Below are 20,825 nucleotides of genomic sequence, written 5' to 3' on the forward strand. Positions count from 1 at the left end.
GAGTCTGTTACCGCAGCCTGAAAATGCCTATACTTATGAGTATATTCACTCAAAGAGCGACCGGGCTTTGAGTATTTTTAATGGAGTTGTTGTTGAGTACATTGTATTAGCTTTGTGTTTTAAACAAAATGTATTGTAAGATTTGCGCTTTTTTCCATTGCACGCCAATCGGTCCATAAGTAATGAACAGTAGTCGGTTCTTAGCGCTCAACGAGACGTATACTTCATTTAATTGTTTCACGAATTTAAAGTGCAAAAGGAATGGCCGTGATTAGTGGAGCAAATACCAATCGAGATAATGGAACAGTAAGTTTTTTTTTTTTTTAATTTTATCAGGCTTCCAATAAGTACCTGATTGTGCGCGACACATTTATGAATCGTTAATCGGACCTATATCTGATTAAGCAATGATTGTTTGCAAATCGAAATGTTTCTTGTCGTGCGTCAAGTTCCCACCTATTAAATTATCATTAGGCAAACGTAAATCATTGAAACTGATATTAAAGAGATTGTGATTCCCTTCCTCAACTGCCGACATAAACTGACAGACAGTAGGTTAAATTAGAGGACAAGTCTGTACGTTTGAGAATATTATTTAATAATAGTAAACATTGCTAACGGAATTTTAGTGAGTTCTCTTATCAATTCGCATTATGTGCATTACTTAATGACAGTTCATGAGATGCTCGGCAGTAACTATAGACCAACAATAGATTTTATATCTGTTTACACAACGATCACGGTGCTCCAATAAATGGATTAGTGAAATGATTCAGCTAATGGTATAACACAATGTAATCGGTAATTCGTTATTAACAACAATCGTAATTAAGCATATACACTGGAGATTGTGATGTTTTGTTAGTTAAAAGCACTTCAGAGAACTCGTGACTATCGAAGATATAGATCGAATCGTGATACAGTCATAATCCGTTTACTCGTTCCCATGAACTTGACCTGCTGAAAGCCAGTAATTAGGCAAATCAATTCACGTTCTGCTTCCGTAAGTTAAATTCTAAATAAATATTAATAAAACTTGTTAAACTATCAATCAAAGAGTTTGAATTGATATAGTTCGCGGACAGCATGTATTAAAAACACCGGGATTTTTTTAAATCAAATTCCTAGATAATTTGATAGATTTATTTAGAGCCACAATTCAGCAACATGAATCACATGTTATTTGTAGAACTATTTTTAAAATTGGATAACCGATAAGGCCCTAAAAATGGCCAATTTTCGGCTAATCAGTTAATCATTTGCCAGTACAACGATTTTTAATTAAGCAAACATGTGGGCCATATGGCCATTTTCTTTAGTCTGGCCCGACGATTTGTGAGACCTGAATAACAACGGTGCCTGTGATCTTCAGTGTTGGCCAAGTTATCGGAGTTACGAACATGCATATAAGCCCAAAGATTGTGCAATTGCTTAATTAATGACAAGACAAAGCAAGTAAACCCGACACTGAAGCTTCAGGTACTTTGTACTTTTAATATGGCCAATTGCGGATATGGTCAGTGCCTAGATACACAAAGTTACTTGGCCAGTAAAAGTGTTCAATTGAAATCAGTTCTTCAACGGTTCTTGAACTCAACGCATTGCTACGGTGAGCAGTACCTGAGGATATACTTGTTCGAGTAGTATATAAATATATCGTCAAATATTTAGATGACATCCGACAGTGAGGTGAGCATTAAAAGTGATGTGAAGGATGATTAAATGTATAGCGTACAATAAACTCTGCTATCTAAATCTATCCTGTTGTGAATTCAAAATGTGATATTCAAGCTCAAAACAGTATACAGGTTTAACCCAGTATGACCGCTATATTTGTATATTTTGTGACTCCCCAAAACGTCATCAGAGTTTGGAAATGTGATTCGGCAATTTTGCTCTGTCCTTAGTGTGAATCAAGTTATCACTTGTTGATGTGATTCGCATACAAAATGACTGCGACAACAAAGTATTACGTATCCGGATACCTTAGTAGCTTTTGTTGCGGCTTCGGAGTTGTGGTTTGAATCTCCTTCTGGTTATTATTCATGTTACGAGTGTGTGCGCCTTTTTTTTTTATTTCATTGCATAAACCATTCTGATAAATGAGCTCAACCGGTTGGCGGACTAAATTTAGAATGCATTTATTACTACATATATGACTGTTCTGTATGCAAATTTCTTAAATTCGTTTCAACTTAAAACTCATTTACAGGCCAGCAACAATTTCAGTTGCCTGAGATTGCTGTAAATTAGCATTCAAGTACGACTTGATTTTGATTTGTTACTTTAGTGTGCGAATGCTTTTAGTTATTTTTAGTTAAATAGCTACATTTCTTGATCTGAGAGCAGAGGTCACAAAAATTAAATCAATCTTTGGCACACTTTAAAATGTGAGCCAAAAATAATATGCGAATAAAACAAATATAATTCGTCTTGCGGGTCGTATGCGCAATGTCCAGTCAGTGTGTCGCGTTGCTAAATTTCGTTAAGTGTCTAAGTTTCGTTAAGTGAATACGCGTTTCAGTTCAGTTCGCCAGCAGCAACCAAAAGATGGCGCTGCTTATCGTTTCGCACAAAAGTATGCAATGCTTTTTTAGGTAACTCTGAAACGTTTTAACGGATATTTGAACTGTTGATGCAAATATTTAAATGACAAAGAAAATAATATGTATACGCTAAAATATTATTTATTTAAATGACAGATTGAAATTATTTATTTTTTAATATTATTAATTCATACAAGGACAAATTATTAAGCTGAAATCAATGTCGTCTTAATCTAATCCGCTCTCGCAGTGATTTGCTTTCATTTACAACATAAACTCGGTCAAGTTTAAATATTTCGCCATATTCAATTGATCTCTACTTAGCAAAAAAATTAAAGAAAATCACAAAAATTTCCATATGCACAAATTGAACCGCTTTTAACTGGTTGAGTTAGATCGAGATCGGTATCGGTTTGATATTTGCAGCTGTCACGTTTCGTATTACACATGAATAAATGCGCCGTAAATAACATAAATTGATTTAAATTTGCAGTTGTTTTATACATATTGAGTACATAAATTTATATACTTCATGCTTTTAGTGTCTGGATTGGCCCTTGAGTGGCGATTCATATTTTTGGCAATCAATTGCCAGTAATTTGTTTGGGGTAAACGTCACACAATTCAATTGCCAGCTAATTGAGCGAACGCATTTCTCGTCTCTGTTTTTCCAATGTATGGCGGGTAGAAGAAAATCGGAGTGGAGATTGCAACTTTATTACGCTCCAGAGAGTTTTGCGCAGTTGAAAATTGTTGGGCATCGATAGAGAGCACCCTTTGACGTTTGTCGCTGTTATTCATTTATTTATTTATATATATTATACATTTTTTTTGGCCCTGTCTTATCTAACGGCATCACTAATTAATTAACGCTTTATTTGCCATGCATATTGTATTGAGTTTACCGTCTATTTTCTAGTCTTATCTATAGAATCGGAATATTTGTTATACCCTGTAAAAAAGTGAAATCAAATAGTGAATGGGATAGAACACTTAAATGGCTATTATCGGGAATTATTGTTCTGGTAGCTATCGTCACAATACACTTAAATGGGCATTTAGATCTGGACAGTTATCAATATTTTCCGCCCATTCAACTGTCATTAATCATAAAGAATTTGATTTAATTACGTTTGCAAAACAAAATAATTGATGAATGTGTTTTTAAGAGTATTTGGCATTCTATATAATTAGTTACTAAGTATAAATCGATTTATTAGTCAACTGATTTCTGCTAGACTATTTAAACTAACTTTTATACCGATAGTGTAGCATTTTCTCACTGTAAATCTTGACGGCTTGTGACGCATATGCCATATAAGTCTAATTGCAGCGGAACTGATTTAACGATTTACTATTGGCAATATCGGATGATAGCCTTTGGTTCTGCCATATGAGGGTCTAGCAAGTTATGTTTCGCTGGAAGTTTGCACTTTTCATTATCAGAAACGGAACCAGACGACAAATAATGCACTCTCCACAATAATGTAGTGCGCTCTTTTGCTTACGTTCTCGCTCTCTTTTTTTTCTTCTTCTCTCTCTGTCACTTTTACTCTGTCTCTCTTGCTCAGTGTTTGCCGTTGCCCGTGAAATCGTCAAATCGGGGGATTTTACTCACTCGTTTTTGTGCAAAGGTTGGCATTCTTGTTCTGTTTGTCAAACCGTGCGGTTGTCAGAACTTTGAAACTATCTTTGCAACGTCTTGACAACGTTTTTTTTTTGTACATTTTCTTTCGACATACAAAGAAAAAGAAAATAGTCGAAGAAACGTTGCCTATTTTTCAAAGCCAGAGCGGTCGCAAGTTGTTGAGAATTGCATTAGTAATATTGCATTTTATCTTTATCCAAAATTAATTAAAAATACAAAAAAACCAAGTCTCAATTGTTTGCACTAAATTTTTCCATTAAATTCTATTTATTACTGTAACAAGTGTTTGGAAGTTTCTGGAAAACGCGCCGCAACGCGTTTACCGAGAGTTTACGATATACGTTAAGCGCGCTACAGTTGCCATTGCCGACAGGATAACACACGGCCGGCAGGATATAAGTTGCTGTGAAAATGAGTTTTCACAAAAGCGACTCACGCACGCCGCTGGCACCGGCAGAATACACCGTAAGTAACTCCCTCTCTCTCTCTCTCTGTCTCTTCGGGTCTCTCTTTATTTAGGTCTAGACTCTAGACACGAACTTGCGGCATTCCTTTTGATGACGACTGACCCACCTTCACATCGATTTATCTAAGTTGTTTCTCAAATGAGAGTTTGAGTCTAATTAGACAGTTTTACAACGGTTCTTGTCTAAAATAGATATAAACAATATCTTTCCTAATAATTCTATTATATGACTATGATTCAGGATGAACTTCCTCGTATTTGTGTGATAGATACATATGACTAGGTCATATGATTCAAGCCATCCATCAATTGTCATTAGATACCAAGCACTTCAGCACCAAAGAGAGCTATTTCTTAGCCTGGTCTTAAATAAGTTTCTTATTGATTGATCGACTCGGCCATAAATAAAGTTTATGCAAATCATTTTGTTTTGTTTGAAAAGATAACAAATTAAAATAGCTCCCGAAAAACTAAAGCCTAATTTCGGGGATGTTTTTGTTTTCAGTTGCTGTTTCTTTTTCGCTTGCTCCTCGCTCGCGTTGCAATGAACAGCTCACACACACACACATTAAACCACCCTCACAGATACTCCTAGAGACCAACAACACCTAGTCCTGTTGTTGTTGCTAATGTTTGTCTATGGAATTTTCCACTCGCTTTGCCTGTGCGAGCGCCTTGCACTTTTATGTTTGCCTGGCTCGAAATTCGAATTCGGTGCGGTTACGTGGTAGGGGACGAAGTAGGGCATTCAGCTAACCGTCTATAGCTGACTGTTGTCGTCGTCGTCGTCGTCGTCGTCTTCGACGTTTTCGTCTACCTACTGCGTCAGCGTTTTTCAGGGTTTCAACTTTAGAGCTGCTTACAATTTCGTGGCAATATGCATAAAATATATGCTATATATTGTACTTTGACTTGAATATTTGTCAGTCAGTCAGTCAGTCGCATAGTCAGTCAGTCAGTTAGTCTGACATGCCTTTTGCTGCTGCGCAAGCGCCGTTGTTGAAATTGCTGCGTTGCTTTTCTTTAAATGGCACAATAAAACATTCGATCGCATTTGGTAATTTTCCATGCCCAGAAGTCGCACTCTGAAAGTGTGTCCAGATTTTCAACACTTGTAATGTAATTATTGGCGCTCTCTCTCTCTCTCTCTCTCGCTCGCTGCCTCTCTTGTTATAGCAATTAGAGGTGCCGCATTGCATCAGCGTTACTGCACTTGAAACCCGACTGCAACGGCACACATTATGTTCTAGCATCGGGTAATACGTTTAGCAGTCATCGAAGAGAGTGTATCCTATTACTGCCGATGGATATACAATCAGTATTGCCTAGTATAGAATTGCAATCGATAAATGCTGTCTCCGATTGACACCAGTTTGGAGTGGTATCTGGAAATTGTAGTCCCTGCATTGCATTTGATATCTTATCTATGCATTTGAAGCCGCCCCAAATGCATTTGGCGACTGACTGACATACGCCCCGTGTGACATTTGGCATAGTTGGGGTATGTGGACAAACCATAAGTCGAGACGATATGTTTGCATTGACTGGTTGCTGACAGTTTTCGCTAGAAATGAACCGAACAGAGCCGAACTGCATTTAAACTGTTGTTGCTTGCAATTTAGCCAGTTTTGTAAAAACTTTCCACTACAAATTGTTGGCGTTTGTTTGCATTTTATTTCATTTTGTTTTCTTTTTTGTTTGTGCTTGCTATTGCCGTTTTCGATTTCGTTGACTGTTTCTGTTTCTGTTCAGCTCTGTTACAGTCGCTTATGTAAGTTCAATGGCATGCAGTTGAAGCTACAAAGCGATAGAACTTTACAGCTATTGAGCCAAGTTGACAGTTTTAATTAGAAAATGAAATGCACATGAATTCATGTGCGACGTTTTCAGCCGTACGCCTGCCAATGTGCGAAATTTTTGGCTTAGTCACTGCATTTTGAATGGGACTTGTTAAAGGGTATAGAGCAAGTGGTGGATTCTATTGGCGATTTCGTCATTCCATGCAAAAAATGAGGCGGAGCATTCTCAATAAAACTTAATTACTCATTATTTGCGCTTAATTTGTAATAACACGTTTCGAGATTACACTGAGATTTCAGTTGCAAATACTTGCAATTAAGTCTGCGGGCTTCTTATCTTGGCTCTTAGAAATTGCTATCGTTATCGAGGTGTAAACATCGGGAAATACCTGCTATAAACTATAAGCAATGGATACCTTTTGATTGATGTTGCTTTCATGAATTCGCTTAATTTGCCAATCGGTTATCTAAGAACATATTGTATATGCTTTCTGTATGTGTATTTCCATAATGATCGATAACGATACATTATGAGTCAGCTATTATGAAAGTTTTTTACTTTAATAGATAAAAATATTATTTATTATAATAATTTGTACGAAATTTCTGCGAATACACAAATTGAATATTTAGTAACCCTGTAAAACTAAGTGGTTTTAGTACAGGGTATTCCTATGACGTTTGTTAAGAGTTTCGATTTGAGCTTATGTAATGTGCACTTCAGCGTGTAGTCACCCGTTCAATTAATTTTGTTTGATTTTCAAACATTTCTCATCGCATGTTCATGCAATTGCATTGTCTTTTTAATCTATCTATTATTATAACATCGCTACCTCAATATTCGATTAAATCATTTTGCAAACATTTTCAAAAATATTTACAATATTTCTATCATCACCAAGAGTGGCTTTTATTGCTGTTTATCTCTGTTATCAGTTGCAACACTGCTGCAACTCTCAATTCGCCATAGTTACAATGCTAACGGCACTCGCCGCCATATTGAACTTGAACCGCGCCAATGACACGTGTTGAGTGCTTCGCTCTGGGAGCTTTCAGTTTAGTTCGCTTCCAGGTTGCATTTTCTGTTGTCATTCTTTCATCGCACATGCTTCGACTTTTTCTCTTTTTTTTCGCTTTGCTTGGCTTGCGTTATTTGCGTAGCTGTTGCCGCCATTTGAATTTGAGTACAAATTCTATGCACTCTTTTCTTTGCCCCTTGTCTCCACGAACTTCTCAACTCAGACGACGCGCAATAAAAATGCAAACTCAGTTAAACGAATTTTGTAATTGTTACACGGTACATGAAGTTTTTGAACTCAGAATATTTGCACGCGATAAAAACAACGACACACGCATTGACTGAATGACGTTTATGAATATGACAAGTGGCGCCCCAATGCTGGAGCCCAGTTGTCCAATTAAATGTAGGCAAAACTATTTTTATTTTTAGCTGGAAATACAGTTTAGAAGTTATTTTTAGTTACAACTTATATACCCTATGTCTGAGCATTTTAGCGAGTATACTTGACACATGAATAACTGAGACATATCTGATTGTTGTTGTCAGCATTCAACTTTGTTTACTTTTCATTTTGCATTTGCGCATTTGCTATTTTCTTGTCTGTGGTCCATAATGAATGTCAAGTGATGCGTTAAACTGTCAATTTGCCTTTTGGGATATGCGAAAACTTTTTAGTTGCATTGCCTCTCAAATTCAAACAACAAAACGATATTTACATTGATTTTTACGCCTGTCATATTTCATTTCGGAAATTGGCAAATTAAATAAATCCATCAGTCGTAATTAATAGTTGTGATTTATTAAAAATTCACTTTTGTAAATTACATCAATCGGCTAACATCAAAAGTCAAACATCGCATGGATTTCACTTCGTATTCGCTGCGTTGTTCGGCACGAAACACGATGAGCAATTCGCTGCACGATTCGTTTGTGAATTCGCCGCGCAGCTGTTTGAGATTCGCCGCTGTTAAGTGTGGCGCAGCTGTAACAGTCTCCCTTGCATTACCATAGATGGCGCCACCACCATGCAGGCGCACAACAAGTATACGCACTGTTGACTCTCGCTGCTTGTTTATTTCCCATAAATAAATAAAATGTACAAATTTTTAGCTTAGAGTAAATTTGTAAATTTATGCTGCAATTTTTTAATAAACTCAAATCGCTGTCAAATGTTTTATTTTGATGGTTGGGCAGTTGAATCAATTTGGGCTACCAAAAAAAAATAAAATTACTATAACAACAATAAGGCACACTTTTTGGTCTATGGCCATGTATGGTTGTTGTTGTAGTTGTTGCATTCGTAAATACTTTTCGCACATTTTTTGCGCAAATTTACAGCTTCCTCATTAATTTTATTTACGTCGCACTTGCTTTAGTCGTATCATGTCGTTTACGGCGTCCCACTGATTTTGATCAATTTATATGTGGGAGCACTAACAGTACAGATTGTGCTTTTTTTTAATAGCCATGCTCACGTTTTCCCCCTCCCTCCGGCGACTTTCACCATTTGCTACAGTTTTCTCTCATACTCTGACTGGGGCACGTGTGAACATATAGGAAACAATGGCAGGCCAAGCAGCTGATGACGACATCGAGAATTTAGACGACTGCTACACCCCAATAATTGCATATACCCGTACATATCCCACACCTATAGATGCCGAAAAAAACCTCGTTCCGAACAAATCCCGTCACAAAATAGTTGCTCAGTGCTCAAAAGGCAGCCCCTAGTTGTTGTGTTTGGCTGTGGCTGTGTCTGTGGCTGTGGCTGTGTGTCCCACTATTTATTTGTAGCTTTTTGTAAGAGATCATAGACAACTCTCTGAGTGCGCCAAACAGTGACTGACTGTGGCTGCTGTGGCTGTGACTGCGGTGGCTGTCGCTTTTCATTTTGGCCACAAATGCGCATATAAGCGGACGACATTGGCCGTGAACGCGAATAGATTTGCATTGTATCTCTCTGGAATTGAACGCGTAAACGTCGCGCATGTCGCTCAATTGCACGAATTTGACATTAATCTCAATCTCGACCAAGACAAGTGTAGCGCAACGCCATCAAGCTGAACGCCACCGCCGGAAAGCCGCCATTGCCGCCGCGTCAGCAGCAGCAACAGCAGCTACAGCACCAGCAACATCACCAGCAGCAACATCACCAGCAACAGGATCACGAGCTAAGCATCTTTGGCTCTAGATCAACGGATACGCGTCTGTCCAGTGTAGCGCTTAATCGACACCGACTGAAAATGTCGCTGAAACGGGGCGGTCCACCGCCGGCACCGTCAAGTGGTGCTGCTGTAATGACCACGTCGTTAAGTGCGACTGGTTTGGAACAGCAGGTGCGACTCAAAGATGCAGCAGCTACATGTGTGTATTTGTGTGTGTCTGTGTGTGTGTCTGCGAGTGTGTCTGCTGACGTGGGTGTATGTGAACGCATCGTTCTTCTTCCGCATAACAATTTGACTATTGAACTTGAATATTGCGCATACGACGCGTGTTGCCAACAAATTTGCGCTATACTGTGCATTGTCGGGCGTTTTGTTTACCACCTCAAATTGATCAAGTTGCACAAACGACGCGATTAGTGACAAGCCACAAGACATATTTTGACATTGCGCAAAACATTTGTCAAGGTCAAAGAAATCATTGCAAATCCAGCAACAAGTAACCGTTGAGTGCATCAATCTGGCCATAAACTGCATTTATCTTGCTGCCAGAACTACGTAAATCGTTCTTGGCATAGGTGTAGACTCTGTCTCTCTCAATTTACATAAGCATTCGCTCTTTTATTCGTCTGCACTCTGATGCATTGCAATTATCGGATTCTCAATCGGTCTCTCAATCTCATCTCGATCTCTTTTTGCAGAAAATTCCGACGGTTGTGACGGTCTACGATAGCGAGAAGAAAAATGGCAGCAGGAATAATGCGAGCATAAGCCAACCCAAGTGAGTATACACGTATTTACAGTTCATTTCAGTGTTCGATGTCATAGCCAATGGTGCTATACCGCGCATTCGAATCAAAAGTGCTTTTTAAATTACCTTTTGTAAATTTTGTGCATTCGGTGTTTGTGCAACATGTATAAGAACATCGATAATGTATCCTCAAATACAATGTTTGAAATGTATTCATCCTCGGATAGATTCATACGCTCCGACATGGCCGATGTGCCTGTCCAGCAGGCGGCGGGCTCGACTCTCCCTTTGGTCCTGACCCGCAAAAAAGGCGGCGATGATGGCGAGGATGGCACCTACAATCCCTTCGAGCATCGCAAAGTGGAGCATCCAACATCGTAAGTATTAAATTAAAAGCATATTAAAGTATTTAACAAAAAGTGTCCTTTGAGTAACAGCAAAATATTGCCATATTCTTTATAAAGTTTTCAATTGAATAACGATTCTCGTGCCTACACCAATAAAATACACGTGCATTCACAGTGTTTGCTCCATATAAAGCTTATGTAAACAGATGATTAGCATGTGATTAAGATAAATCAATGACTAACTAATTAATTAACGTCATTGAACTTTGCATAGACTTTGATTTCGCCGTTTCGCCTTTTGTAATTTCAACGAAAAGGAAAAATAAAATAAAAATACAGAAAGATCGGAAATGCAAATTGCAATTTTATTGACATTGTCCTTGGACTTTAGCTGAAAAGCTTCCACACTAAAAATAAAGTAAATTCTCAAATAGAACAAAACGAAAAAAACAAAATAGGTACAAAAAAAAAAAACCAAAACAAATGTCGAAATTCAGATGCACGATTCGTTTGCATTGCAAAAGTGTATGTCTGTTGATGTGTGTGAAAATCAGCGAGAGGGGTGGCGCCATATTCTGCACTGTCCAACAAAGTTGGGGTTAGCTGAGAAATAGTTGATGATACTTTGTAGTACATAGTTTTGAATTAATTCAATTGATTCACGTTTTAGAATCGATTAACTAAGATGATTAAGAAACAATGAATAGTTGGTATTACTTATATTGTGTGTTTGTGGTCAACACAATTGTGTATAGGTGTGTGTGTGTCTATAAATACGTATACGTATATGTAATACTTTCTCTATTATATGCCTGATGGGGCAGTGTTATGACAGAATTCACTTATTTTCGTAAATATTTTGATGCAACTTAAGTTTTCGTTTATTTTGTATTTTTCCGTGTTTGGCAGCCGGACGGGATTGCATATTATAGATAATATATGATAAGTATATAGGTATAAATAAGATTGCAATTGCTGCGCCTGTCAACAACATGTCAATTAATGTACACATGTGTAATTGATTTTGATTTTTAGTGATCTGGAAACGTTTGTGCATCTGCTGAAGGGTTCCTTGGGCTCGGGAATTCTGGCCATGCCCATGGCCTTTTCCAATGCCGGCTTGTGGTTCGGTCTGGTCGCCACCTTTGCCGTTGGCACCCTGTGCACCTACTGCGTCCACATATTGGTCAAGTGTGCCCACATCCTGTGTCGGCGTCGCAAGATACCCATGATGGGATTCGCGGATGTGGCCGAACAGGCCTTTTTGGATGGTCCACCCTCGCTGAATCGCTGGTCCCGCTTCATACGCTTCATGGTGAATACATTTCTGGTGATCGATCTACTTGGCTGCTGTTGCATCTATCTGGTGTTTGTGGCAACCAATGTGCAGCAGGTGGTTAATCAGTATACGGTAAATGAGATAAGTGTTCGCCTATGGATTGTGATTGTCTGTGCACCTTTGGTTTTCATGTGCCTGGTGCGCAACCTCAAATTCCTGACGCCCTTCTCGATGATTGCCAACATTCTGATGTTTGTCGGCATTGTCATCACGTTTGTCTATATGTTCACGGATCTGCCAGCGCCCGCAGAGCGTGAGGGAATTGTTGATCCAACACACTGGCCTCTCTTCTTCGGCACGGTCATCTTTGCCTTGGAGGGCATCGGTGTAGTTATGTCCCTGGAGAATGACATGAAGAACCCCAGTCATTTTATTGGTTGCCCCTCGGTGCTTAACTTTGGCATGGGACTGGTCATTGGACTCTACACCTTGGTCGGCTTCTTTGGCTACCTCAAGTATGGACCCGAAACGGAGGCCAGCATTACGCTGAATTTGCCACTGGAAGACAAGTGAGTAGCCGCTCCATTTCTTCTCTCTTTCTCTAAATATCCCTTTTGCTTCTTGCAGACTGGCTCAATCCGTTAAGCTGATGATTGCCATTGCCATATTCTTTACCTTCACGCTGCAGTTCTATGTCCCCGTCAGCATTCTGTGGAAGGGTATTGAGAATAAGATTTCTGCCTCTCGCAAGAACATCAGCGAGTACGCACTTCGTGTTGGTCTGGTGGTAAGTATTTGACCCTCATCCTGAAGTGGAACATTATCTAATTGAATGCTTACAGGTGCTCTGCTGTGGCATTGCTGTGGCGCTGCCCAATTTGGGTCCATTCATCTCGCTTATTGGCGCCGTTTGCCTCAGTACGCTGGGCATGATTGTGCCAGCGGTTATTGAGCTGGCTGTGTATTATGAGGATCCTGGATATGGACGTTTCAAGTGGCGGCTGTGGAAGAACTCGTGCCTGATACTTTTTGGCATTGTGGGCTTTTTGACGGGCACATATGTGAGCATACGCGAGTTCCAGGCAGAGTTCAAGGGCGGCCATGATGAGATGTGAGCGACCGCCTCACTTTATGCTAATTTTATTTAAATTAGTTTTAATAAAACTCTTCTAAGCACAGGGATATCTAAGTTAAGTTTTTAACTAATTTTAGGGCTAACCAAAGTTTTGTAAGATCCTCCCTCTGCTTCTCACTCCCATCTTAATTTCAAACTAAACAAAAAAAACAGCACGCAAGCAAAATCATAAAAATAATATAGTTTATCATTAACTTCAATCAGGCCAGGCTGCTTTCTCGCTACCTATACCTAAACAAAATTTAGCTCTACCAATACCTATAACTTTACCTATAACTATACCTATACCGTAACCCAAACAAAGTATTTGATTTAGTCGATGCCGCATTACAATGTAAATCGTAATTGTGGCATTACAGTTATTTAGAGAATTCTTCTAGAAGTGATTTCGTAAACGTAGTGATCTTTTGACAACAAAATATATAGTTATAGTAGTTGTAATTAGTTCCTAGTCGAACTAAATTAGTTACACACCAAAAACAAAAGTAAAAAAACACACACACACAAAAAGTGTACAAAAAATGCACAACAAATATTCATTTTGTTAAATATTTTCGATTATTAAATATCATTGCTTTTCCTAATTATATGCCCTATTCAATATTCATGACATACACGTATTTAATATACAAATATATAAAGAAGACCAATTGCATAAGCTGCAAATAAAATTCGAAAAAAATAAATAAATAAGTAAAAATTTAATATGATGTCTTTTATGGTTTGGGTAAATTGAATATTCTCTAACAGAATGCAGATATAATTAGCATAACTAAGAATCTATTTGCCGTACAATTTGTAGTGAAATCATGTCTAGACAATTTAATGTTATTTTAATAGTCAAAAGCTGGGACGAACGTTTTTTTCAATCTGCAGTTTTCATGTACAGCCTAAAAGTATGCAACAAATTATTATATTTTTCATCATAAGACTATGCACCGTTTTTAGCGGTAAGAAAAGCATTGCATACTTTTAGCATGTTTTAAAAAATATTTAATAAATGGTGAAGCTAATAGAAATTTTTTAGGTAGCAGGACACGCATCTTTTGTAAAAATTTTACTATATTATTAATAAATAAATTAATATAAATTTATGTTGCATATATATATATATAAATATTTGTATTCCAATTCCAATAGATAATTTGTCCGTCTATAAAGTAATAATTAAATAGATAAATAATAGTAGAAAATGTTTGCTGAATTTGTAATATTCAAATTTTCTGGATCACTTTCATTAAATGCTTAGAAGACATAGGCCGAAAAAATGAAAAAAATTTAATTAGAATAAAAAAAAATTATGCAAAGATAATATTTATACACAAGACTTACCATTACCATAATAGTTTGAAGTATTTCTTAAAATTTGAAATTGTAGAGTAAATGAAGACAATCGATTGAACTGATGTTTCATTCACCATGCACTAGGATATATTAAACAAATAAAATAAAAATAATTAAAATTATTTTCAACTAATTTATTCTTTTAACAGTAAGTTTGTTCAATTCTAAATTATTCCCATCAATAGATGAGAGCGCTTGCTAATTTGCTAGACCTTGAGCATGCTACCTCAGTACTTATCACCTCCACTTTGTTGACATTTCCCAGCGCCTGCCTAGTGGCAAAAGATTTGCCACACATGTTTATTTGCACAATCCAAACACTTGATAGCGAGTGATAATACTGGAATACTGCCAAACCGCAGCAGGAACAACTGTTTAAAAAAAGAAGGGCCAGCAACAACAAATGCCTGAAATGGCAACAATTTTTAGCGCATTCCCACGCTTCTTTATGACTCTCAGAGCTGAGAAATCAAATTAATACACGATATAAAGCGCTGAAAACTGAAACGAAACGCTGATAAGATATTTATTCAGGTGCTGTGCAGTAATCACCCACAAAAGTGTTGGCGAAAAGGCAAAGCGAGTAATAAAAAAAAACCAAAACCGAGAAAAGAGAGGAAAAAAAAAACAATTTCAAAAAGGGAAATGTGCAAACGCAATTTAAGTCGGAGCAACTGAAAACTGAACCGTGAGAAAATTACACCCACAGATAACAAAACACAAGAACTCATACTGAAGTACACGAGCGTTGTATCCATCAGATACTTAAGCGATAAGCGTTTTGCATTGTGACGCAATGTGCAGTTGTATATATGATTTAGTGTGTGTGTGTGTGTACAATTGAAAAAATTACTATTTACCAAACGGTCAAGGCGACCGACGCAACGGTCTGAGTAAGAGTTTAAAGTTCGTGCACAGTCCAAAATTGTATCTGACGGATACACACACGAGCCGTTGGCAGTGCCACTACTGTTGCTGTTGTTGTAGTTGTTGTTGTAGTTGTTGTTCTTCGATAAGCAACGCACAGCGTGTGAATTTTGAAAACCAATCAGACGCTTGAACAAATGCTTCAACAACAACTCAAAAGCCCGACTGAAAGTATCTTATGGATACGTATGCGCGTCTTTTGGCGCCCGTTTAGCCATCATCAGGCGGTCGGTTAAGCTGTATCTCTGATGATATTTTCAGCATCCGTACATAAATCACTTGATACGTATGCACAACCTTTGAACCGACAGATTAAACTGCCAGCTGCACAAATTGGCAGCAGCCACAAATTCATTTGGATTTTAACTACTGTTAATTTGCAATTGATGTTTGACTGTTGGCCAAATCGATTCGCTGCGCTACACTTGCTCTAGCAGCACACAAGTATCTGCAAGCAACTTCAGCGGCAGCAACTGATCGATGCACAGATAAATGTATCTTATTGGAACCAAGACTAAAGTCAGCTCTTTCTCTCTATCTCTCTCTCTCTCTCTCTCTCTCTCTCTCTCGCTCGCTGTGTATTGCTTGGCAGCTTAATGTCAGTGGCACAATGCTTGGGCCATGTTTATTGGGATTAGTTGCTTAAAATTATGACCAATTTGTCGGGTTCAATAAGATGCGGCAGTGGCAGTGGCAGTGGCAGTTGCAGTTGTCCCAGTCCCAGTCCCCGTCCCCAGCAGGGACATTCACGAACAGTTGCAACAAATCGCCTTTCAAGTCAATTGCATGCAAATGCAGTCAAGAGACGATGCCACACCGTAGAAGGCGTTCATGCCACTCGCACTTATTTTGCGTACATTTTTGGTAAACAAAATTAAAGCCTTAAACAGATAATGCGCTATCAGAGACAGACTGGCAGAATGGCAGACTGGCAGACAGACTGGCCGCATTCAATGCAAATCTGTGTGTGTGACGTCTGGCGAGTTAATAGAAAATTTATAATGCCACTCGTGCCATAAATTGCAACATACACCCACATGTGTTGTGTCAACGTTGCAACGTTGCAACTTTGAGATACGGCAGGCAAACGTGTGGGAAAAAGTTGTAATTTGCAGTTGACAAATACGCAAAGCTTTGGGGCTGGCAAAAATTAACTCATATTGCAGCCAGCAGCAGCAACAACAGCAACAGCAGCAACATCAGCAACAGCATCAGCAACAGTCTGGTTGCTGGCAATTCGAACTTGCTGTTGGAGTCAAGTCAATGATTTATGTGCACAGCGCGGCCTACGAAAATGTGTAGCAGCAGCAAGGAAATATCTTGGCTTGAACAATGGCCAATGGGGCAGTGGGAGCTGCTAGAGTGGCTAACCAATCTTTTGCCACAGACTATGACTTTTGCCTACCTGCTGCTGCTGCTGAAGCTGCAACTGTTGCTGCTGCTGCTGTGTTGGCGTTGCTGCTGCTGCTGCTGCGCCGCAGGCTGCAATTGTCTGCTTAAAAGCGTTCATTCTGTCCACAATGAAGCCACATAACTTGGCTGCAGTTACAGGCGTCCCAGGTAGTCAGCCAGTTGGTCCATTCCCTTCCAGTTTCCCTTGCCACTCTCCGCATCCATGCCTTCGATGTGATGATTTATTGTGGCTGCGCCTGCAGCGACCTCCATACCTAGTCCTACCTCCCTCCCTTCCTCCCTCTATATTCACAGAGTTTCACAGTACGGTAGCTGTTTTGTTGTTCAGTTCGATGCGTTGCCGTCCTTGTAGTTGTTCTTGTTGTTCTTGTTGTTGTTGCTGCTGCGTTGAATTGAAACTTTATTTAATAAGTTGATGTTATTTGTTAACTGAGCTAAAGGCAACGCGCTGCTGAATTATGTTGCTCCCGGCTGCTCCTCTCAGCTCCTCCAAGTGGGCAATTCTAATGCACTTAGAGACTCTGGCAGCAACATGGCCAAATGTTGGCCCATAAATCAGTTGGCCAACTTCTGCTTGGGCGTGGGTAAAGCTACCAAACTACAGCGATTTACTACCTTAAATTGTTGTTTAAATTGCATTTAAAATGCTTGCCAGTAAATTGATATGCGTTTTCAATTGATAGCTAAATTTTCACTATTAGAAATTATTATCGAAGAAAAAGCTTGTATGAATAAATTGCCAAAATAATGATAATAATGAGAAAGTAGATTTTAATAAAATCTTCAGTCTATCAACTTGAAATATCATGTCAAAATTTAATCTGTTTATGCTACGAGTATTTTGAACTACAAATTTATGATGTCTAAATCAATTGTTCTTTCTCTGATTTATATTACTATTATCTGTCTCATTTTCTATGAAAATCATTCTTCTTGTATCAATCTTGTATTAAAATTCACATCAAAAACATTCGCTTTATTTGCAGGACCTTATTAAATCGCTGACCTACTTAGTAGCTATTAAAGTAGCGGGTTAATTTGGCGGATTCTTTTCATGTTGTTGTTAATGGACTGTGTCCAATGCATTGTATTAGAAAGTACAAGGGGAACCGGCGACTCTGTCACTTTAATCTGAGCCGCAGCATCTGGCTAAACACTTGCTGACAAATTGCTGATAAATAAACCTCAAATGCGAGAGATTTGCAATAATGCCTTTCTAATTTCATGCGTTGTGCGTTTTTGCAACGCTCCTTGTGGCAAGCATGCAAAGCACAAAGCACAAAGCACATAGCACAAAAAGCAACAACCATGGAGTAGTGCCTCCTGGCATGGCGCCTCTACAGGCTATACTCGTAGGCTGCAGTTTTCAACATTTTCCACACGTAATGCGAAAGTTTGAATCATTTGTCCACTGTGCACAGTGCACACAGTGCTGCAACTGGCGTTTTATATTTATTTTTTTTTTTCTTTTTTCATTTAAAATTCTTGTCACAGACATGTAATTGCAACGCGCCGACTGCCAACTCCCGACTCCCAGCTCCCAACTCCTGACTAGCGAGTCCGAGTCCGCGTCCCGACCAAACGGATCTATATTGCTATTGGCCTGGCCTATTGACAATGCATTCGTCAGCAGCACTTGTGTGTGCCTGTGTGTGTGTGTGTGTGTGTGTGTTGTTGCCTCTGTTGCTGGCGCTGTGTTGACACAGATAAGTGCGTGGCGGCGGCGTCGGCAGCGATAAGTAGCGTTTATGCATTAATTTTTGCCACAAAGTGGCATTATTTATTACGCATTAATGCGCTGAATTAACGTTTATTTAATTAATATTAATGCTGGCACAGCAGTAACAGCAGCAGCAGCAACAATTGCTGTGGTTGCTCTTGTTGTTGCTGCAACATAGTTGTCAATTGCTGCTAGTTGTTGCTAGTTAGGCATGACATTTTGTCTATAGATTTTTGGGCAGCCAGGCAATTAAAGGTACCGCTAACAGACATTACCTGTCCAGGCAGTCATTCAGTCAGCCATTCAGTCAGTCAGTCAGTCAGTCAGTCAGTTGGCAATTGTCATTTGTGACTAGACAACATGTTGCTGGCATACCTTCCAACCATGTTGCTGGGCTGCCTCGAAAATTTGGTTCAGTTCAATGGGCGTCTTTGTCGGCATCTTTTGTGTCTCGTCTCCTACAACTTGACTCACAGTTGCAGCAAGTCTTGTCAGCAATACTTGTTGCAACTGCAACTCTTGCACAAAGCTTTCCATTTTTGACATTCTGTGGCATGTTCACCACACAGGTCAAGGCCTTGGGGGCAGCATAATCAACTCAGACTTGACGCGACGCGACTCGACTTTATCCAACAGTCAACAATCAGCGATCACCGCTGACCGTTAAATTGTGCAAATATTTAAACAATAATCGAAAGTAAGTATTTACAGCCAAATAACCAATAAGTCAATTTTATTTTAACGCAAGAAAATATTTCGATAAACTAATATTTGCGTTAGGTCGAGCGGTAGATAACGACGGGCACAACATTTGTAATCCATCAGTGTCGGGGGCGGCCTCAGGCCAGCGAGTACTCATGCGAGTACTCATATTCATACTCGCATTCGTTTTTTTATTTTTTGTATGTAGTTTTGGGCGCAATAAACTTGATAATTTATAGACCAATCAGACGCGAATCGCACGCACTAAAACAAGTGAAAAATCATAGTCCAAACACATAATGCATCAGTGGAGATCAGAGAGGCAGGCAATTTATAGGATGGCCATGCCAATAGACACCGCACAGCGGGTTATCAAATCGAACTCCGGCTGTAACTGAGACTCAGACTCAGACTACAACTCCGACTTGGAGTTGAAGTTGGATCTGGGACTCGCCTGGCCAATTGATTTATACAAACGGCAAAGCAACGGAACACAAATTGGTTGGCTTTGAGGATCGCTGTGTTGGACTCCTCGAAATGATTTGTTGCAGTTTGCCACAATCGTCGCATACGCAGAATGCTTAATGCTAGGCTGCACTGTTTAACCTTTTGAACTCGCCACATGGGTGGAGTTTGCACGTGTGCCACATTTTCAATGGAAATCATTAGCCAAAGATCAGCAGCAGCAGTTGCTCACTAACTGACTCACGGACTAACTAACTGACTCTGGTTGCATTGGTGTGCTGTGTTGCATGTTGCATGTTGTTGCTTTGCATGCCGATTGCGTAGCTAATTAGAGCCATAAATGTGAGGCTCAAAGCAAAGCTCAATCCCCCAATGCGACGAGCCTTGTTGAACTTGTTCAAAGCCCCGCGGATTTGACGGAAAGTGATATGCAGGCGTTGGCAAAAAATGTATGTGCCCGTTCAACAACAGCAACAACTGCAACAACAACTACAAACAGATGTCGCCTGTCGGCCGTTTGCCCATTTAGGTTATGTCGGAATCCAACACCAGTTTATCAAGCGACGGCCCAAACAATAAATTACGCAATCCAAACGCTCAACTGCAGTCCATCAATGGCATAATGAGGCAAGCGGCGGGCCGCCCCAACAGCAACAGCCCCAACAGCAACAACAACAGCAACAACAGTGGCCCCAGCGCAGATGCATTACCATATCGGCATAAATTCCGGAGCATCGTTAAGTGGGCCTGACTACGGCGACGACGACGACGACGACAACGACGACGACTGCCAGACAAACAGGCTGCTGAGGCAAGCAGGTTGCCTGCTGCTGCTGCCACACATGCCACATGCCACATGCCAGACGTCTCTACGCCAGGTTACCCAGAGACTGCCACCTAATGAGGGAATTACCGCCAATGCCAATGTCGACATCACCATCGATAATGGCCTGACTCTTACTGAGGCACTGAGCAGTAGGTGGAGTTCTTGCAACTGCAACTTTGACTTGGGGCAGCTCCACTGTCTGTTGACCTTTCACCTGGCGCTTTACATTTCAAATACATAATACTTATCTATTAAAATTAAATTGTTGCAACAG

At 39.5% G+C, this 20,825-nt stretch overlaps 1 protein-coding gene across 4 annotated transcripts; it reads left to right on the plus strand.

Annotated features, from left to right (window-relative positions):
- The first annotated feature begins 161 nt into the window (after nt 1-161).
- LOC117786369 (proton-coupled amino acid transporter-like protein CG1139) lies at nt 162-13,306 on the plus strand. 4 transcript variants are annotated; one of them, XM_034624580.1, is made up of 6 exons: nt 162-306; nt 10,344-10,423; nt 10,621-10,770; nt 11,776-12,588; nt 12,647-12,806; nt 12,862-13,306. In XM_034624580.1, the coding sequence occupies exons 1-6, from the start codon at nt 262-264 to the stop codon at nt 13,132-13,134; spliced, it is 1,521 nt and encodes a 506-aa protein (XP_034480471.1). In that variant the 5' UTR covers nt 162-261; the 3' UTR covers nt 13,135-13,306. The 4 variants fall into 4 exon arrangements, with proteins under 4 accessions (XP_034480471.1, XP_034480472.1, XP_034480470.1 ...); XM_034624581.1 differs by lacking the exon at nt 162-306 and adding an exon at nt 1,592-1,689; XM_034624579.1 differs by lacking the exon at nt 162-306 and adding an exon at nt 4,177-4,659.
- The last annotated feature ends 7,519 nt before the right edge of the window (nt 13,307-20,825 follow it).

This window comes from Drosophila innubila (assembly GCF_004354385.1).
Source record: "Drosophila innubila isolate TH190305 chromosome 3L unlocalized genomic scaffold, UK_Dinn_1.0 0_D_3L, whole genome shotgun sequence".
NCBI classification, from domain to species: domain Eukaryota; kingdom Metazoa; phylum Arthropoda; class Insecta; order Diptera; family Drosophilidae; genus Drosophila; species Drosophila innubila.